This window comes from Neoarius graeffei, chromosome 5 (genome assembly GCF_027579695.1).
Source record: "Neoarius graeffei isolate fNeoGra1 chromosome 5, fNeoGra1.pri, whole genome shotgun sequence".
NCBI classification, from domain to species: Eukaryota; Metazoa; Chordata; class Actinopteri; order Siluriformes; family Ariidae; genus Neoarius; species Neoarius graeffei.
The window spans coordinates 44,918,149-44,940,382 of record NC_083573.1 but is presented as its reverse complement, the minus strand read 5'-3'; the positions used below and the strand labels follow the sequence as shown (position 1 = coordinate 44,940,382).

At 45.0% G+C, this 22,234-nt stretch overlaps 1 protein-coding gene across 1 annotated transcript in view; it reads left to right on the top strand.

The window, feature by feature from the left end:
• si:dkey-233k19.3 (dynein axonemal heavy chain 11) overlaps nt 1–22,234 on the top strand; it is a 171,278-nt gene that overhangs the window by 33,925 nt on the left and 115,119 nt on the right. The window contains exons 23-29 of the mRNA XM_060920812.1: nt 4,117–4,275; nt 5,967–6,089; nt 6,196–6,318; nt 14,397–14,621; nt 21,078–21,169; nt 21,271–21,397; nt 22,046–22,198. Coding sequence (XP_060776795.1) covers nt 4,117–4,275; nt 5,967–6,089; nt 6,196–6,318; nt 14,397–14,621; nt 21,078–21,169; nt 21,271–21,397; nt 22,046–22,198 — 1,002 coding nt within the window. The remainder of the gene's footprint in view (nt 1–4,116; nt 4,276–5,966; nt 6,090–6,195; nt 6,319–14,396; nt 14,622–21,077; nt 21,170–21,270; nt 21,398–22,045; nt 22,199–22,234) is intronic.

Here is a 22,234-nt window from a genome sequence, read left to right as displayed (position 1 = left end):
AGGAACAAAGAGGCGACTTGCGGGGCATGCACTGGGGCTGGGTTGGTCACGGAGGGCTTCCAGCACTCGTTCTTTGATGTCCCAGGTCAGAGCAGCAACGATACAGGGGTCAGGTAGGATGGGAGCCGGGTCCTTGGAGGGGGCATCATCCTTCTGGAATTGGCGGGAGAGTGCATCAGGCTTGGTGTTGCGAGATCCGGGCCGGTATGAAAGGGTGAAATTGAATCGGGTGAAAAAGAGAGCCCAGCAGGCCTGTCTGGGGTTGAGTCGTTTGGCAGTGCGGATGTATTCTAGATTCTTATGGTCTGTCCAGACCAGGAATGGGACTACGCATCCCTCCAGCCAGTGACGCCATTCCTCCAGGGCGAGCTTGACCGCCAGCAGTTCCCGATTGCCTACGTCGTAATTGCGTTCAGCCGGCGATAGCCGGCGGGAGAAGAACGCACAGGGATGGAGCTTGTTGTCATCTGCAGACCTCTGTGAGAGCACTGCCCCGACTCCCACGTCCGAGGCGTCCACCTCAACGATGAATTGCCGCTCCTCATCAGGCAGCCGGAGGACGGGAGCAGTGGTGAACCGAGCCTTGAGGGTGGCAAAAGCTTCATTGGCGGCCAGAGTCCAGGTGAAGGGCTGTTTGGTGCTGGTCAAGGCGGTGAGGGGTGATGCAATGGTGCTGTAATTACAAATGAACTTCCTGTAGAAATTTGCGAAGCCCAGGAACTGCTGAAGCTGCTTCCTGCTCTCTGGTACTGACCATGAAGTAACTGTGGAGACTTTGGCAAGATCCATCTGGATGCTCCCTTCTGCCACAATGTACCCCAGGAACCCCACAGACTTGGCATGAAACTCACACTTCTCTGCCTTGACGAAGAGAGAGTTTTCCAGGAGGCGACGGAGCACTTGCTGGACATGCTGGGTGTGTTTGGACAGGGTTTTAGAGAAGATCAGGATGTCGTCGAGGTAAACGAACACAAACTTGTTCAACATATCTCGCAGGACATCATTCACCAGAGCCTGGAATACCGCTGGCGCGTTGGTAAGGCCAAACGGCATCACCCGGTATTCATAGTGACCGGTGGGGGTGTTGAACGCGGTCTTCCACTTGTCTCCCTCCCTTATCCGAACCAGGTGGTAGGCATTCCGGAGATCGAGTTTGGTGAAGACTGTGGCTCCCTGGAGCAGCTTGAAGGCGGAGGTAAGCAGTGGGAGAGGGTATCGGTTCTTGATGGTGATGTCGTTGAGACCCCTGTAATCGATGCAGGGGCGCAGGGATCCATCCTTCTTTTCCACGAAGAAGAACCCAGCGCCGGCGGGAGAAGAGGATGGATGGATAAGGCCGGCAGCCAGAGAGTCACTGATGTAGGCCTCCATCGCCTTCCTTTCTGGGGCGGACAGAGAGTAGAGACGACCCTTGGGTGGTGCAGTGCCTGGGAGGAGATCAATGGCGCAGTCGTAGGGCTGGTGAGGAGGCAAGGAAGTGGCCTTGGTTTTACTGAATACCTCCCGAAGGCTGTGATAACACACTGGGACATTAGTGAGGTCGGGGGCAGAGCTGGCAGGTGGAGTACGGGTGTTTAGGATGGCGGCTCGTAAGCAGGTCCGGTAGCAGTCCTTGCCCCATTCTCTTATCTCTCCAGTGGCCCAGTCGAGGTGAGGACTGTGCTGGCGGAGCCATGGATAGCCCAGGATGAGGGGTTGGCCGGGGGAACGGAGCAGGTGAAATTGGATGGTTTCGTGGTGGTTGCCTGACAGAGTCATCGGAACAGGGGCAGTGAGGCGGGTGACGGTGCCAAGGAGGTGGCCATCCAGCGCCCTGGCTGGCATGGGAGAGGATAAGAGATGGCTCTGCAGACCCAACTGGCGCGCAAGCTCAGTGTCCATGATGTTAGCCTCAGCGCTAGAGTCAATCAGGGCGGCCAGGGTGTGGGTGGAATCCAACAGACGAAGACATACTTGGAGCATAAGTTTCTGGCTGGTGGAGGACTGGATGGTCATTGAGCCCAGCTGGGCCCCTCCTGTGCCCGGTGAGCTCATCGCTTTTACTGGGCAAGAGGCAGCACGGTGACCGTCACCCCCACAGTACAGGCACAGATTGGAGGTGATCCGACGCTGGCGCTCTGCCGGGCTGAGGGAAGCACGGCCGATCTCCATGGGCTCTGACTGGTCCAGAAGGCTCGGCGGAGAAGCAGCAGGAGACATAGAAGGGGCTGGGTTACTCCGTGCGCTGGTGACTGAGTCTGGTGGGCCCTCTCTTGTCAATGGGTCCGGACCTGGCGGTCAATGCGGACGGCCAGGGCAATGGCCTCATCGAGTGTCAATGGTTGTTCGTGCAAGACCAAATTGTCCTTCATGTAGTCGGCCAGGCTGTGCAGAAAATCGTCCACCAGCGCCTGCGTGTTCCACTTGCTGTGCCGGGCCAAGGTCCCGAAATCGATCGAGTAGTCAGCCACTGTTTGTCTGCCTTGGCGAATACTCCTCAGTCCTCCGGATGCCTCTACTGACGACGAGCCCAGGTCGAAGACCTTGGTCATCTCCGCTGCAAGCAGGGAGAAGGAGGCACACGCCGGTGTCCGGCGTTCATACTCTGCAGTCCCCCACAGGTGGGCGCGGCCAGTCAGATGAGTGATGACGAAGGCCACCTTTGCTGCGAAGGTTCTGGGCTGCAGGTCGAACAGCAACCGGCAGCTGGTCAGGAAAGCACAGACTTGGGAGGGATCACCGTCAAAACACTCCGGACTGCCGACCTTGGGTTCCGGGGGCATCGAGTGTAACAGGAGCACCTTCCGGAGCTGGAACATCAGCAGCGGGTATGACAGGAGCTGATGCAACGAGGGGCTGCGGTGGTTGACTCGGAAGAGCAGGGGGTGCTAGGGCGGTGAACAGCTGGAGTGCTTGGTCCAGTCGTTGTTGACCAAGCTGGATCAGGGCTGTAATGTCAGCAGACATCCGACTGACCTCCCCTTCAGTGCGCTGCAGCCGGTCTAAGCCAGAGGGCTTGGGCACTGACTCCATGTAGTGGTCAGATCGTTCTGTCAGGGACCAAACACATACAAACCACAGTTTATTAATAACAGGGGAAAAGGGAGTTGGGAGAATGTGTGTGGGTGAAGTCCAGTGGCAAGAGAACCGAGAGGCAGGGATGGCTGGTGGTGACATCTGAGGTCTCCCATCCAAGTACTGACCAGGCCCAATCATGCTTAGCTTCTGAGATCTGACAGGATCAGGCATTGTCAGAGAGGTGTGGCTGTAGGCTGACAGTACTTGGGTTCCAGGCAGTCTCTCAGCAGGCAGGAGTAAGAGAGCAGGCTGGAACACAGAGTCACAAATCAGGTAGCAAGATAGGGGACAGAAATGCAGGGTTAGGTTACCAGGGCTGAAGAGTAGGGCTCCAGGCAGGGCTGCTCACACCAGGCAGATGGAGAGGCAGGCGAGCAGCAGGGCTGAGCAAGCTGGAGATCAGGCGAAGGTACAGGAGAGGCAGGCAAGAGGCAGAGTTGACAGGACAGAAGGCAGATCAGGTTACCAGGGCTGGAGAGCAGACAGAGTCAGACGGAACAGGATATTTTCAGGAGTCAGAGTAGTAGGAACACAGAGCAGGTTATCAGGCTGAGAGTTGCAGACGATCTTACACAGAAGCTTGGGAGGACTGCAGCTTAAATACACACAGGGGGAAAGCAGGTGATTGGCAACAGCCAATGACAGTCATTGAAAGATAATAAGAAGAAGTGAGTGTGGGCGTGGCTGGTAATGCTGAGTGGAGATGTTACCTGAAGAGAGAAGCCCACAGGTAGGACCATGACACACACATATACATATATATATATATATATATATATATATATATATATATATATATATATATATATATATATTAGGCTATTCTGAAAATGTTAAATCCAGATGGATTTTGTTTGGACAGTGTCTTAAATCTGCTTTTCTCAGTCTTGGTTCTGGAATATGCCAGCTCTGCATATTCAAACTCAGGTTAGCAGGAATGTAGTAGTATGTAAGGAGGTAAAGGACTAACCTATACAGAACAGCAAGTACTCTGTGATTGGGGAACTTCTTTTTGGAAGAATTTATGAAATTGATAACTAATGCATTTTTATACTCCAGGAAATGCAGAGTCTTGATAAAGATGTGCGGAGTTGGGATGTATATATTGGACTGGACCATGCACTGAAAGATTTTCTGACTGCGTTACGGGCCTTGACTCAGCTACAGAACCCTGCTATGAGAGAGCGACACTGGGCACAGCTGGCTACGGCCATGAAGGTGAGTAACTTGGATAAGAATGGGTGTCTCATCTCATCTCATTATCTCTAGCCGCTTTATCCTGTTCTACAGGGTCGCAGGCAAGCTGGAGCCTATCCCAGCTGACTATGGGCAAAAGGCGGGGTACACCCTGGACAAGTCGCCAGGTCATCACAGAGCCGACACATAGACACAGACAACCATTCACACTCACGGTCAATTTAGAGTTACTAGTTAACCTAACCTGCATGTCTTTGGACTGTGGGGGAAACCGGAGCACCTGGAGGAAACCCACACGGACAGAACATGCAAACTCCGCACAGAAAGGCTCTCGTCGGCTACGGGGTTCGAACCCGGACCTTCTTGCTGTGAGGCGACAGAGCTAACCACTACACCACCGTGCTGCCCAAGAATGGGTGTATTATTAAAAAAAAAAAAAAAAAAAAATTATATATAATAAAAAACGGGGCGGCACGGTGGTGTAGTGGTTAGCACTGTCGCCTCACAGCAAGAAGGTCCGGGTTCGAGCCCCGTGGCCGGTGAGGGCCTTTCTGTGTGGAGTTTGCATGTTCTCCCCGTGTCCGCGTGGATTTCCTCCGGGTGCTCCGGTTTCCCCCACAGTCCAAAGACTGTGGTTAGGTTAACTGGTGACTCTAAATTGACCGTAGGTGTGAATGTGAGTGTGAATGGTTGTCTGTGTCTATGTGTCGGCCCTGTGATGACCTGGCGACTTGTCCAGGGTGTACCCCGCCTTTCGCCCGTAGTCAGCTGGGATAGGCTCCAGCTTGCCTGCGACCCTGTAGAACAGGATAAAGCGACTAGAGATAATGAGATGAGATAATAAAAAACAACAAGACCGTCAATGACAGCGTAGCTTACTCCAGCCTCGTCTAGTGCAGAAGGAACAATCTAAAGTGGGCCACTTTGAGCAATAAATGTTGCAAGCTGTATACACTGCATACATGATATATATATACACACACACGACTAATTATATATATATATATATATATATATATATATATATATATATATATATATATATATATATATAAATAAAAGCTATATACACCCTAGGAATACCAACCTATTTCCCAGAAAGAATCCAAAATGGCAAGGAATTGACCAAGAAGAAGCCATTTTTGTTGGACTGCTCATTAAGACTTAATTAGTCCATAATTTCATTAATAATTGTAAGTAAGCAAATCTGGGTAGAAGTTACATGCACCCTAGGTATCCCTACCTTTGTGCCAAAAAGAATCAAAATCAATGAAGAATTGAGGGAGAAGAAGCGATTTGTGTGGAAACTGCTCATTAGTGCTTAATTACTCCATATCTTCATTATTAATTGCAATTATGCAAATTTGAATAGAAGCTATATGCACTCCAGGCAGACCTACCTTCCTGCCAAAAAGAATAAAAATCGGTGAAGAATTGAGAGAGAAGAAGCAATTTTCATGAAATGTGGACAACACATGATGGCACTGGCATAAGTTCATCACCTGTCGGCTGAGATACTACTACTACTACTAATAATAATAATAATAAGAAGAAGAAGGAGTGTAATATACTACACATTTCGTAGCTGTGGTTTATAAAACTAATTTGTAACCAGTTGCTTGTAGTCTCTGTAATCCAACAGATGAATTTGCACTGACAAGTAAAATCTAGATTGTACCAAGATTAATTCAATTCAAAGTGTGTTTTCTCAGGTTGACTTTACCGTGACGGAGAAAACAACTCTTGCAGACTTGCTGACTCTGCAGCTACACATGTATGAAGAGGAAGTTCATAATACAGTGGCCAAAGCAGTGAAAGAGATGGCCATTGAAAAGGTTTCAATTCTTTGGGTCATGCATGCTAACAACATCCTCACTTCATGTCTACTTCAATAAAATGTTGTATGGCAGAGTCATGTAATGTCTCTTTCTGCTCCATCAGGCGTTAAGTGAGATCAGTCAGACATGGTCCCTGATGGAGTTTACTTATGAAGAGCATTTCCATACCTCAACACCTGTGCTGAAGTGCGACGATGAACTCATTGAGATGCTGGAAGATCATCAGGTATAAATGTCTACAAAGGATATTAATTTATAGCTATTACAAGAATAAATATAGTTTTACTGCAGGAGTATCTTAAAATGTCATATATTCATCAGGATGCAGCACAGTACAAGCTGTGTTTAGATGTTAAGCTGAAACGAAATGATAGATAATTTACATTATGGCTTGACATATATAACTAGCTTATCAGAAGCACTCTCAAGCAGTTGCCTGGAAATGAGTATTGTGTTTAGGGCTTATGTGCTGCACTGAGATGAGGGTGGACAGATCTCCTGTTGTCAGCTGCCTTCATTCAAACACCTGATTTATGGTGTACAGACCATGCATTAGTGTCATTATTCACAAGCTGAATGCGCAGGGGCCAGATCCAGCCAAGCACAATGCTATTCACAATGAGTCAGCCGTATCTCAAGGCTCCTTACTCCCACACGGCCTAAAAAAAAAAATACAACAGGCCAAAGTTAACACTCAGCTCCAGGTTGGGAGAAAATGGATGAACCCAAATGAGGCTAGAATCGTGGATTACTACTTTAGGGGTAGCAAGCATTTGTTTGGTTGTGGATCTGTATAATGAATGTCAGGTTGATTATTTTTAATCAGGATATTCAAATTTTAAATGCATTGATAATCCAAGGCCACTCATCAATATAATATATTGAACAGTTATTCCATGAAATCGAGTCGTACATGAGCCGAGAGCCAACGAGGTGCGTGGCGCCGAGTTGGCTATAAGCCATGTATGTGAGAGTGCAGGCACTTACTGACGTATGTGTGGAGGAAGCAGATCAGCAGACTGTCAAAAAAACCAAAACGTGTGACTGAAATCAGTGTAGGTAAACTAGCGAGGGTCAGGCGATTGGCGAACAACGTGACATGGAAAAGACAGAGCGAAAATGGAGATGAAATAGCAAAAGGTCAGGAAACACCAGAGACAGTCAGAAAAGATACAAGGCTCAGTATGTACTGAAATAGCAGGACGATACTTCGCACTGGAGGGGTGTGACTGAGCGGCTTAAGCCTAGGTCATAACCGGACGTACGATTTTTTGGCCATGCGATTTTTGGCGTTTCCCAAATCGATGCATTTTTTGTTCGTGGAGAAAGACGCACGTTGGCCGTAAGTTTGTCTTGCAACCTGAAAAAAAACGTAAGCGCCTGTAGAGTTTGACATGACAAAGAACCTCTGCGGCCGGTCTGCGGCCAGTCTACGGCTCGAAAATCAGCACGTCACACGCGCGCCCTCCGTGCGTTTCTTGCGTTTTTTGCATGTAGACCGGCTGTAAAAGCACGTATGGCCGGTTGTGACCGAGGCTTTAAATAGCAGAAGCGGTGATTAAGGGAATGCGTGACAGCTGTAGTTCAGTAGGCTGGGGACAGAGGGCACTGTGTCATGGGAGTTATAGTCCTGAGTGTTAGTCTGCTCCTTCACACCGGGATTACTGACAGACTCCCCCCCCCCCCCCCAGGAGCTACCTCCAGGAGCTACACTCATTCTAGGACGACCTCTACCTCTGGGTGCTGGCTTAGGATATTGAGCGTGAAACTCTTGCTTCAAGAGTGGGTTGAGAATGTCCTTGGACTTAACCCAACTTTGTTCCTCAGGTCCATATCCTTCCCAATCTACCAAGTACTTGATTTGGCTTCCTCGTTGTCTGGAGTTGAGGATCTTGTTTACCTGGTAGATTGGGTCTCCCTCAAGGTTGAGTGCAGAGTGTTCCTCTGGTCTGGTCTAGTGAGTTGTGGGCAAAGGGCCCCGTGATAGCAGGTTTGAGGTGTGAAACATGGAACGTAGCGGCTATTCGACAGTGAGGTGGGAGTTCAAGACGGTATGACACATCGTTGATTCGGTGTAAGACCTTGAAGGGCCTGATGTAGCGTGGCTGGAGCTTCTTGCAGGTGTTCACTTTTCTCAAGTTCTTTGTGGCTACCCACACCCTGTTGCCAGGGAGGAAGTCGGGAGTCTCACCTCTATGTTTATGGTATCTGCATACTCCTTGTACTTGGGCGCTGACTGCTTCCAGACGCTGGTGGACCTCCTCCCAGATGGTTTGACTTCATCAAAACCAGTCGTCAACGGCCTGTACTTGGCTAGGTGCATCATCCCAGGGAAACAAGGGTGGCTGGTAGCCGAGTATGCACTGAAACGGTGTTAGCTGGGTGGCTGAGTGTTTGAGCAAGTTTTGTGCATACTCAGCCCAAGGTATGAAGCGTGCCCAGTCCCCCTGGTTGTGCATGCAATATATTCTAAGGAAGCAGCCAATCTCCTGGTTTGCTCTCTCCACTTGGCCATTGAACTGGAGTTGGTAGCTGGACATGAGACTTACTGATACTCCCAACCTTTCCATGAAACTTGCCCAGAATTGTGAGATGAATTGGGGACCCCAGTCACTGAGTATATCTTCAGGGATGCCGTAGTATCGGAAGACCTGTTGAAATAACAGCTCAGCGGTCTGAGAAGCTGTAGGGATGCCAGGTAAAGGGATGAGTTTCAGAGCTTTTGAGAATCGATTGATAGTTACCATTATGGTGGTATTCCCTTGAGAGGGTGGGAGATCTGTGACAGTCAATTGCCAGATGTGACCAGGGTCTTTGCAGAATTGGTAGAGGGCTTAACTTGCTGGTGGGGGGGGTTCTCAGGACCTTTGCTTGGGCGCATTTGGAGCATGAGGCGATGAACTAATTGATTTCGGACGACATGTTCTCCCACCAGTACCTGTTTCTTAGCATTTGGTGAGTACATCAGCTGTTGGGAAGTCCAGTGGCGGGAGATGAGTGAGCCCAGGTGATGAGTTGACTGCGTAGGTGCTTGGGCACATAGAGAAGACCAGGTGGGAGATGAATGGGGTGGGTTCAGGGCTGAGACTTGCTTATTTCTTTGTTCAGTTCCCAGGTGATGGATTGAACGAAACAGTGTGATGGGATGATGGGAGAAGAACTAGAGTCTTGTTGAGAAGGACTGAAAGTTCTGGATAATGCATCTGCCTTGGTGTTTTTGGAACCTGGACAGAAAGAAATTGAGAAATTGAACTGGATGAAGAATAATGCCCACCTGGCCTGCCTGGGGTTTAACCTCTCGGCCTTTCAGAGATACTCGAGGTTCTTGTGGTCTGTGAAGATGGCAAAGGGGTGCGTGGTTCCCTCTAACCAGTGCCACCATTCTTCGAGGGCTAATTTAATAGTGCGGAGCTCTCTGTTCCCCACATCATAATTCCTTTCTGCTGAAGTTAATTTTTTTTTTAGAAAAAAAGGCCACGGGGTGAAGCTTCAGTTTCTTCCCAAAGCGTTGTGACAGGATGGCCCCTACGCCAGTGTCAGATGTGTCTGCTTCCACAATGAAAAGCTTATTGGGTTCAGGGTGTTGGAGTATGGGGGCCAAGGTGAATGCAAGCTTAAGTTGACCGAAGGCTTCCTCAGCCACAGAGTTCCACTGTAGGTGCTTGGGGCCCTTCTTCAACAGTGTGGTTAGGGGAGCTGCTAGAGAGCTGAAACCTCAAATGAACCAGCGATAAAAGTTCATGAAGCCTAGGAATCGTTGGAGCTCCTTTACAGACTTGGGTGTAGGCCAGGATGCGACAGCTGTTACCTTGGAGAAGTCCATGCACACTCCTTTGGCGCTAATGATATAGCCAAGGAAGGAAATCTTGAGATGAAACTCACATTCTCGGCCTTTACATAGAGGTTGTTCTCTAACAGTCACTTGAGAATGGTTCTGATGTGTTCCTGGTGACTCTGGACATTCTCATCTCATCTCTCATTATCTCTAGCTGCTTTATCCTGTTCTACAGGGTTGCAGGCAAGCTGGAGCCTATCCCAGCTGACTACGGGCAAAAGGTGGGGTACACCCTGGATAAGTTGCCAGGTCATCACAGGGCTGACTCTGGACATCTGAAGGGTAAATCAGGATATCGTCGATGACATTTGCCCAGCATGTCCCATAGCACATCGTTGATGAAGCAATGGAACATGCTGGGTGCTGAAGAAAGGCTATACGGCATGACCCAGCACTCAAAGTGCCCCGCGGTCGTGCTGAAGGTTGTCTTCCATTCATCACCCCTGCTTATTCGGATCAGGTTGTATGCACTTCATAGATCGATCTTTGAAAATATCTTAGCGGATCGAAGCTGTTTGAGAGCTGCTGGAACCAGGAGAAGAGGATAAGGATACTTTATGGTGACCTGGTTTAAGCCTCTGTAGTCAATGCAAGGCCTCAGTCCACCTCCTCGTTTCTCAACAAAAAAGAAACCAGCCGATGCGGGTGACTTGGAAGGTCGGATGTATCCCTGTTTGAGAGCCTCCTGAATATATTCCTCCATGGCCACCTGTTCTTTTTGGGACAAGGGATAAATACGACCACATGGAGGAGACATACCTGGCAGTAAGTTGATCGAGCAATTGTATGGCCTGTGGGAAGGTAACCCGCAGGCCTTCCCCTTACTGAAGGCTTCTGCAAAATCTAAGTAACAATCTGGAATATTGTCTATGGAGTTGGATTGGGGGCTCTCTATGGAGGTAGAAGCTATTCTGATCTGAGAGAGAGAGAGAGAGAGAGAGAGAGAGAGAGAGAGGCAGGTCTGGAAGCATGTGAGTAACCATTGAAGAATTTCCTTGTTTTGCCATGAAATCAATGGATCATGTAGCTGCAGCCAGGGATAGCCAAGGAATGATGTCATGATCAACAATGGTACCTGTAGTTACATAGAGTGATATGAATTCTCTGTGTAAAGCCCCTATTTGAATCTGTACTGGTGGTGTGCGAGTGGTGACCAGTCCATTGCCTATGGGTCCTCCATTGATGGTCTTGATACTGAGTGCGCTGTGCAGGGGGATGGTAGGCAGGTCGAGGTTCTGCACGATGGCACTACTGATAAAGCTCCTCTCTGCCCCTGAATCAACAAAAGCAGATAAGATATGAGTGGAGGGCCCTACCCTGAGTAGGATTGGGATGGTAAAGGACTTAGAACTGAATTTTCTCACCGGACTTGTAGAGCTTACAGGCCTCTCTATTGGGGTCTCTCAGGCTGGTCATATGGGACATTGCCAGATGCTATGCTCAGGGCTCACACAGTAGAAACATAACCCCTCCTTGTGCTGCCTAGCACGTTTGACGCGGGTTAGATGGGTGCGTGAGACCTCCATGTTTGAGCCATCCTCCATAGACTGGGCAGATTTGGTGTTGAAATGGATAGATGGTCAGTGCTTTAACAATTGGTTGAGTCAAATAGCTAAGTCAATGAGGGAGTCCAGAGTGAGGTTCTCATCTCTACAAGCCAGCTCACTCACGATCTCTGGATGTAGACCTTGGTGAAAGACCGCTTTCAGCTCCGGATCATTCCACCCAGTGGCAGCTGCTAGTTGTCCTGAATTCCAAGGCATATTCAGCAACACTTCTGGAACCTTGGGAACTGGTGAGAAGACTCTCTCCAACCTCTATCCCTTCTGGTTCATGATCAAACACCCTTTTAAACATGGTGAGGAATTGTTCATAGGACTTGGTTTGCTCGTGCCCCTTATTCCAAACTGCGGTGACCCAGTGAAGTGCTTTGCCCAAGAGAAAAGATAAATTTTGTGATCTTGTGCTCCTCCAATAAATGCGGCATGGTGGAAAATACATAGAACATTGCAGTAAAAAACCCTTACATGCGATGATGTCTCCAGCAAACTTCTGTGGAATGGGGAGTTGAAATGCTGGGCTAGGAGGAGGCTCGGAGCATGCTAGGAGGGCCTGCGATATCACAGATGTGAGCTGCGTCATCCGAGTGTTGAGGTCGGCAAGCATCTGTTGATGTTCTCCTAGCAAATGCCCCTGCGCGTTTAGAGCAGTCTGTTTAGGATCCTCCGTGACATCCACTGTGGTGAAGTATCCTGTGAGAGTGCAGGCACTTACTGATGTATGTGCGGAGAAAGCAGATCAGCAGACTGTCAATAAAGCCAAAATGTGTGACTGAAATCAGTGTCGGTAAACTAGCAAGGATCAGGTGATCAGTGAACAACATGATGTGGAAAAGACAAAGAGCAAAAATGGAGATGAAATAGCAAAAGGTCAGGAACCGCTAGAGCCAGTCAGAAAAGCTACAAGGCTTGTTATGTACTGAAATGGCAGGACAATACTTCACACTGGAGTGGTGTGAATGAGCAGCTTAAATAGCGGAAGCAGTGATTAAGGAAATGCGTGACAGCTGTAGTTCAATAGGCTAGGGACAGAGGGCGCTGTGTGTCATGGGAGTTGTAGTCCTGAGTGTTTGTAGTCTGCTCCTTCACACCGGGATTACTGACAGTGTATGACGAGATTGAGTGGAATAACTGTTTTATTCTATCCACATTCACTGGATTTTGAGAAACAGAGCATTTTTATTTTTATTTTTTGTGAATTCGATAAATAAAAACTTTATACAAAACATCCGACAAAATCATTTCTGCTTAGAATGTAAACAAACCGGCGAAATGACAAGAGCAATTTGTGAAAAATGCTATAATAATAATTCTTGAAAAATAAAAAAGATACACTCTTACCATCAAATACTTTTATGCTTTTTTTAGGGGTTTTCTTTTTCTTCTTCTTTAGGGTTTTTTTTTTTGGCGGTTGGCAAACCAACATAAAGGTGCATTACTGCCATTGACTGGGCTGGAGTGTGGAACGGGTGATATTGGGAAAAAAAATCTGCTATTCTTTTAGCTATTTCTGCTACTTTTAAATACTTGATAACACTTTTTGGGGTTTTGTTTTCGAGGATAGTTTTTATTTCATCCTCAATTGGTTCAGCAACACGTGCCACCATTTTGTTTTTCTCTACTCTTGGTATTGCTGGGTTTCACGTGACGTCACATCCGCCTCATTAGTTATTCAAAACTTTAGCTGGTGGTCTACCAAAGCTCAGTTGACAAAGCGTTTGTACAGAGAAGGTGCATTGCTCACATGAAAAATGCCTTACGCTTGCGTTGTTTTAGCTTGTTCAAATCGATCAAACCGTGAAACTGAAAAGTTTCTTCAGGGTTCCCCGTGAACTAATAAAAAAGGGTGAACGAACACAGGATTTTACAAAAAGACGTCGAGAAAGGTGGCTTTTGAACCTCTCGCTGAAATCGAAGGGAGCCAAGTCGAAGCATGCTCGAGTTTGCAGTGATTACTTCGTGAAAGGTTTGTATATCCCCCTCAGCTATGTCCTTAGTGTTTTCCAAGTACTTTTCTTGCTATGTGTCATTATTTTACAGTACTTTTTGTAGTCACAAAGCGCTAAAGTCCCCAGCTGTTTCTTTGTTTACCCCTCACAAAGTCCATATGCATGAAGGTTGCAACAAAATTCTTACCCAGCCATACAGTTACAATGCGCCATGATCACTTCTCCATCTTGTTTAATTAAGATCCAGGTCTTTAAAGGGGTTTCTGATTATCTTTGTGAATGATTTGCCTGAGAGATAGGAGCCAACACAAGTGAGAATCAAGCGAACTGTTGTCTAGTTACACTTCAACTTGCAGCTCTTCATTGTAAAGATGTGAACGAAAAGCTTAAAAAACCATACTTACATGGGCAAAAACAAGACAGGATTCATTCGGCAGCGACTTGATACCGAGGTCCTTTACCCAGCCACGTACAAAAAAGTTGTAAGCCTCCATACTCTTCCACCTGTTTTGCGATGTAGAAGGATGTCTGCAACACCAGATAGTTCGAGATGTCGTGGAACTCGACTGAAGGGTAGTTTTCGAGATTGTATGGCAAATCCTTCTTTCCCAGACTGTAGGGATCTATTCCATTGCACATAGCAATCTCCTGAATATATCTAAAGCGAGCAGTGGCTTCTAGATTACAAGCGTACTCTGATAAGTTATTGCTAGTTGTTTTCACTACAGCAGCCGTTTAGAACACCAGCTACAGTATTTCACTTCCGGTAAAACCGCTAAGAAAAGTCACATGACTGAAACCCAGCAATATGAGCTGATATCCTAGTAGTAGAGTAGCCAATCAGAGCGTGCGATTGCTCATATCCAGTGAATGTGGATAGAATAATATTCAGTATCAGTTCTATCTGTAGAGCACTGTGCATCATCCTGCTTAGTGTTTGTGTCATCTTGGTCCATCTCAGGTACAGTTGCAGGCCATGTTGCAGACTAAGCAGGTGGAGTTCTTCCACAGACAGGTCCTGGTTCTGCAGGGCCAGCTCACACAGGCTGACACAGTGTTGCTCATCTGGTTGGAGGTGCAGAGAACATGGGCTTACCTGGAGAGCATCTTTATGGGCTCAGACGACATTCATCACCAGCTGCCTGAGGAGACACAGCGATTCTATGCTATTGACACTGACTTTAAGGTGAATTCATGGGTTCTGCATTTTACACAGATGCGTTCTATAGATGAATGAGTTGCAGAGAGCAATTCTAACTTCCAAAAGTACACGCTGAGATGCCATGTAAACAGGGACGGAAAAGTACAGAGAAATTATACTTAAATGAAAGAGTACATAATGTGTCAAAATGTTAGTCAGTTAAAAGTGGATGTGTCCAGCCAAAAATAGATTCAAGTGAAGGTAAACTATTGCTACTTTTAAACATATTCATGTATTAAAAATGTTTTAACTGATGAAATTAAGTAAATGTCATGTTTTTTATGTGTGTTTGTCATATACATGACAAATACTACACAGTTTTCTAAAGAATTAATCCGAAATATTTGAAAGGTTTTGATCTGTCTGTACTGAAGGAGGTTGAATTGGCAAAGTATGATCTACGAATATAGACTTCTGCCACGTCTGAGATTCTGCCTCACGGATATATCCGGGAGCAATATTCACGGAGAAATTTAAAAAAGTCATGTAAATAACCAATATTTACCATTAGCTAAAATTCAACTTGCTGCCTAGCCTAAATTAGCTACTGGAGTCCATACTAGTCTAACCTGACATTAGCAAAGAAACAACATGCTAACTTTGTAAACTATAGCTAATTAACATGGCTCCCATGTTAAACTCTCCCAAACAAGAATAATTCAAAGAGTTTGCAGAAAAGTTTAGACTTTTCTTAAATCAATCAATAAAAGCCAAGTCAGTCTGCAGAATGATCTGACTCAAAATCACAAAGTTCTCATTTCATAGTTTCAAAATAACACAGCATATGCATTGGTTTACATGTCATGTCATACCTCTTCAACATTTTCCACTGGGCACTATATGTCACGCTTCTCATATTCTGAATCAACCGAGCCAAATTTTCCAGTATGAATGGTCAACGTGAACAATACAGTATTCAGAGTGTACAATACATGATTCAAAATGACTGGAGTCAAATCAGCTTAAAGTTTGATACAGGCCGCAGGTACAAACAAGCACAATATAAGAATAATACATTATTTAGAATGACTTGATAAAATTTATTACATTAGTGTGCAAAACACTCCGGCGCATGAATCGCATGATTCAGAATGAACAATTGCTTGATTCAACATGGGTGGTACGGTGGTGTAGTGGTTAGCACTGTCGCCTCACAGCAAGAAGGTTCTGGGTTTGAGCCCAGTGGCCGACAGGGGTCTTTCTATGTGGAGTTTGCATGTTCTCCCCATGTCTGTGTGGGTTTCCTCTGGGTGCTCCGGTTTCCCCCACAGTCCAAAGACATGCAGGTTAGGCTAATGGAGCACTTGCATGTGACGTCACAGCCGATCCAGATTGTGACAGACGCCATCTTGTCGGTCAAACGCCATATTTCTACTTCTGGTTCTACTTCTGCTTTTACTTCTACCTTTTCTTCTGGAAAACCCTACTATATACAATTCTACTACAACGGCTGCGGCTACAAGCTCTCCCTACCTGTGCACGTTTTTTATGTTTTTTGTGTGTATTTTTGCGTGTTGTTCGTCTGTACCGGACTTCAATATCCACTACAACCGTATGGACTTACTGGACATTGGTTTCCAGCAGAAAATGACGGTTTGTAGCGATTTCCATCGCATGCACAACATTCCGGACGAGAAAAAAAAAAACATTCCGGACGAGATAGCGAGACCAGCGGGGTCTCCGTGGATTGTTATCGGAAGCAAAGTGAAGGAGGCGGTGCCGGGAGCGAAAGCAAAAGCGAGGCTGCAGAGCCGGCCTGTTGACTAAGCTCAGAAAACAGCCACTCAAATCTCCACTGCCAAGCCTCTACCTCTCCAACGCTAGATCCATGTAAACAAGACGGACGATTTGGAATTACAGCTGGAATTACCTTATTCTATTCTATAATCGGCTGGTCAGTGCTATACTCAATACTTAAGTGACTTACCCATCCAATGAGGATTCTTGTTTACAAGATGCCACATCTGAGTCGCTGACAAATCCTGAATTTCTGTAGAGATAACTGTCCAGAGATTTATAAGCACACAGTGCTTCACCACTGGACAGCGAGGGAAAGTTAATGAGGTAATTATACACGTCCGGGTATTCCGCTGACAGTTCAAAATCTGGTCGTGAAAACTCCGTCCGGTAAGCCATAAGGGTCACAAATCTGTAGATCGTTTATTTTAGACATATATCTAGTTATCTGTTCATTAGAAAAATGAGCCGTGTAGTCCGTCGGTTGAAATTGATCCATTCTGTACACGAGTGCAGCAGTATTCAGCGGTGTTTTTGACCGACAAGATGGCGGTTGTGTACTTTCCGGTCACGTGACTGCAAGATCTCTATTGGTGGCTGTAAATTGACCGTAGGTGTGAATGTGAGTGTGAATGGTTGTGTGTCTCTTGCCCATAGTCAGCTGGGATAGGCTCCAGCTTGCCCCCAACTCTGCACAGGATAAGCAGTTATGGATAATGGATGGATGAATGGATGGATTTAACATGGTCTTGGCTAGCTCATTACAACATATGATAAAAAATACAGATGCAGAAGTTAGACTAATACCCATTCTAAATAGGCCTGAGATTTAGCAGAAAACAATCTTTCACTACAGGCAAATACTTTACAGTATTTTACTTGTTTACTTTAATTATGATAATTCCTAAATCATCTCATCTCAGTTTCTTATTATTTTTAATAGAATCAACTTCATTTACACTTTACTGAAAATCAACATACTTGGCTTTGAATAAATATATAATCAGCATAAGATGAATCAGTGTATGTGTCTGATTACACACACACACACACACACACACACACACACACACACACGTATATATATGCATATGTGTGTGCGTGTGTGTGTGTGTGTGTATGGTTACATATGCATAAAACCCCCCAAAATATTGGCAGATTAGCAACATTTACCTTAAAATGTTTGTTTGTTTAAGATGAGCTAGAATTCATGTCTTATAGGGAGATGTGAAAGGAGACACCTAATTTAATATGAATCTTTCTTCCTTTTACTGAGGTAGGGCCAGGTGTGCTCATCATCCGTTTCCACATTGCAGTCTGGTGGCTTATATATCTTCAAAACCACACTGACAGCTGTAGCACACACTATATTGTGTAGCATCCGAAGGTGACTGCAGATGATGAAATGGCACAATTCTTGATTGACTTGATTGCATGGTTTAAAATTAAAATGGCTGGATGAGCAAAGAAAAGAATAAATAAAAATGTAAGGAGTAAAAAAAATTCTTGAAAATTTAAGTATTAAATATTCAATTTCAGTAACAAAGTGCAGTTACTCAAGTACAGTGTCTTGCAAAAGTATTCATCCCCCTTGGTGTTTGTCCTGTTTTGTCACATTACAAGATGGAATTAAAATGGATTTTTGGAGGGTTAGCACCAATTGATTTACACAACATGCCTACCACTTTAAAGGTGAAAATTGTTGTTTTATTGTGACACAGACAATAATTAAGCTGAAAAAACATAAATCTGTAGTGTGCATAGGTATTCACCCCCCCCCCCCCCAAAGTCAATACTTTATAGAGCCACCTTTTGCTGCAATTATAGCTGCAAATCTCTTGGGGTATGTCTCTATTAGCTTAGCACATCTAGCCACTGGGATTTTTGCCCATTCCTCAAGGCAAAACTGCTCCAACTCCTTCAAGTTAGATGGGTTGCGTTGGTGTACAACAATCTTCAAGTTATACCACAGATTTTCAACTGAATTGAAGTCTGGGCTTTGACTAGGCCATTCCAAAACATTTAAATTTCCCTTTAAACCACTCCAGTATAGCTTTAGCAGTATGTTTAGGGTCATTGTCCTGCTAGAACGTGAAATTTTGTCCCAGTCTCAAACCTCTGGTCGACTCAAACAGGTTTTCCTCCAGAATTGCCCTGTATTTAGTGCCATCCATCTTTCCTTCAATCCTGACCAGCATTCCTATCCCTGCAGATGAAAAACATCCCCACAGCATGATGCTGCCACCACCATGCTTCACTGTAGGAATGGTGTTCTCAGGGTGTTGGGTTTGCACCACATATGGCGTTTCCTATGATGGCTAACAAGATCAATTTTAGTCTCATTCGACAAGATAATCTTCTTCCATGTGTTTGGGGAGTCTGCCACATGCTGTTGTGCAAACTCCAAACATGTTTTCTTAAGCAATGGCTTTTTTCTGGCCACTCTTCCATAAAGCCCCACTCTGTTGAGTGTATAGTTTAAACTGGCCCTATAGACAGATACTCCCATCTCCGCTGTGGATCTTTGCAGCTCCTTCAGTGTGATCTTTGGTGTCTTTGTTGCATTTCTGATTAATGCCCTCCTTGCCCGGTCTGTGAGTTTTGGTGGACGACCTTCTCTTGTCAGGTTCGTAGTGTTGCCATATTCTTTCCATTTTGCTATAATGGATTTAATGGTGCTCCGTGGGATATTCAAAGTTTGGGATATTTTTTATAACCCAACCCTGATCTATACTTCTCCACAACTTTGTCTCTGGCCTGTTTGGAGTGCTCCTTGGTTTTCATGTTGCTTGCTTAGTAGTATTGCAGAGTCAGGGTCCTTCCAGAACAGGCTGATTTATACAGACATCATGTGACAGATCATGTGACACTTTGATTGCACACATGTGTCTCTTAATCAACTAATTATGTGACTTATGGAGTGAACTGGTTGGACCAGCTCTTATTTAGGGGTTTCATACGAAAGGGGCTGAATACCTATGCACACTCTAGATTTCTGTTTTTTCATCTTAATTATTGTTTGTGTCACAATAAAACAACAATTTTCACCTTTAAAGTGCTGATGACACGTTTTTGACATCTTTGGCGATGTTTTATAACATAAAAAGTAATTCCCGATGATCCATATATTAATTCACGAAGGCGCCTATTTTACAAGTTATGATAAAAAACGCGGCTATTTGGGCAAATTTGACAGGGCTGCAGCACCCAGGAGACGAAATAGGAGGAGGAGCTATATAACATCAGCGAAAGAACCTTCCTCCTAACTTACCAGTTTGTTGTTGATGCGACAGGTGTTCAGTTTGTCATTATTAGTATTATTATTATACATTATTTTATATATATATATATATATATATATATATATATATATATATATATTAGTTATTATGCCTTCGCGTTGTGTTGCCGGCTTTTGCTCCAAAACCTACAAGGATGGGGTAAGTTTATTCAAGTTTCCCAGAGATCCCGAGCTGCATGTGAAGTGGGTGAAGCAAGTCAGGCGCACTCGTGACAAGTGGGAGCCCTCACCAACATCTGTCCTGTGCTCTGAACACTTCGATTTGGATTGTTTTGACACCCTTCCCAGCTTAAAAGAATCTCTTGGGTGTTCAGTTCAGCACAAACGTGTGTTACTACCATCAGCAGTGCCTACACAGTGTTGCCAGATTGGGAGGTTTCCCGCCCAGTTGAGCGGTTTCAAGTGCATTTTGGTGGGTTTTGAACATATTTTGGGCTGGAAAACGTCAGTAGTATCTGTTGCCAGATACTGCTGAAGTTTTGCAGCCCAAAATATGTTCAAAACCCACCAAAATGCACTTGAAACCGCTCAACTGGGCGGGAATCCTCCCAATCTGGCAACACTGCCAGTATTCCGGAGGGGTCTACTAGTAGCTATGCCAGATCCAAAGACAGTCCTCCTGTCAGAACATGTGTTGTGAAACGGCATAAGATAAAGGTACGTAGAGCTATAGATTCTACATGATAATCATAAATGTAATCATAAAGTCGGCGTGATATCAGTCATGTATTTGCTTGTGAAAGCTTGCGGCTTTCATGTAACTGCCGCCTATCAACGAGAGGCAAAGGGTAAAGAGGGTAGGCTATCATAGATTCTATTCGAAAGAGATCAACACAATTCTAGACTCCCAGAAGAGGAAGAGCTAGCACTAGAGAGTTCACCGGTGTTTTCATGCGCCATTTCCATTGAGTAGAACCAGAGTAGAACAGCCAGTGAACCGCAGCGTGTTCTTCCGCTGACGTCACAACATGGCCGCGAGCCACGGACCCAGTTTTCTTGCGCTGTGCAATTAAAAGTTGGATATTTGCGTAACAACAGCTTCTTTTCACGTAATTATAACAGAAATCTAACATGTTTGCCATGCTGTATAGTTTATTTAAGAAATTGCATAGAGTCATGTTCATGTCATCAGCCCTTTAAAGTTGTAGGCATGTTGTGTAAATCAAATGGTGCTAACAACCCAAAAATCCATTTTAATTCCAGCTTGTAATGAGACAAAACAGGACAAACACCAAGGAGGATGAATACTTTTGCAAGACACTGTAATTTCCTCCCATCCATGTAATGATCTAAAACTGCTCTTTTCTTTTAGTCTAATTTGTCTTCTAAAATATGTGCATAATGAACATGTCAGTCTTTAGCACGTGATTGCAAAGTATTCACCCCATTTAATATGTGCATAGGACTTAATGTTTAAAAGTGCTGAAACAAAGAATGTGATCGCTGCCACCAACAAACCCCATCTTTTGGAGATACTTGAAGATTTGCAAATAAGGTGTGCCTATCAAATATACATTGTATAGATAGCTTTCAAAATTTCAAAACACAGTATGGTAATAAGACATCTGACAATGAGTTGTTGTTTTTCCCCCCCAGACTTGCTGTGTGTGAGAAAGCACTAGCCAAATACCTTGAAAAAAAGAGAATAGCTTTTCCACGCTTCTACTTCATCTCTTCTGGTGACTTACTGGATATTCTTTCCAAAGGCAACCAGCCCAAAGAGGTACTGTTCTTGTAGAAGAATAAACATAGCACACAGTTATTATAATGATGCATCCAGGACATCATTCAGAATACTTCTTCTGTTATTGAAATGTGGGTTTCATGGACACGTAATGGTGATTTACCATATGACAGCTTTAATGTTGAGTAGAATGGCCCTGTTTTACATTTATTTCTGCCTGTAGCTTTGATTCAATTATGTCGACTATAATTCAATACAAAAAAAAGTACAAAAAGTTCTCCCTTTCTTCACGTGCCCTTTATCTGTTTTGATTAAAAATTTTGTTCATCACACTAATAATTAGAAGAACATTATTTCTCGTCAGAATATGATTATGATCAAAGAAAGACATTTTTACACTTGGTTTGACTCTGACCCTGGTCAGAACTCCTCCTGAGCAGATCCTCCCACATACCTGCGAACATTTAGTTTCAGGCATTCAACCATATCAGGGTCAGAGTGTATTGTCTTGCTCTCATTGTGCATTGATTATAATTAGAAGTACTAGTACGTCTGTAATTCCATCATTATGTATGCATCATTATATCCTTTCTTTGTCTACTTTCGCTCTTGTAATACATGTTGTGCTATTAGCAGTTTCTCTTGATCTGTTCAAAATGAGTCAGTGCGCTATATTATTTTGCTCAGGTCACCCATCATCTAGCTAAGCTGTTTGACAGTATTGCTGACCTGCAGTTCTGTCAGGACGAGCACAGGATGAAGGACATGGTAGCTATAGGGATGTTCAGCAGAGAGAAAGAATATGTACCTTTCCATTCACAGTGTGACTTTGTGGGTCCGGTAAGTCCTGTTTCACCATGACAATATGAAGTAGTC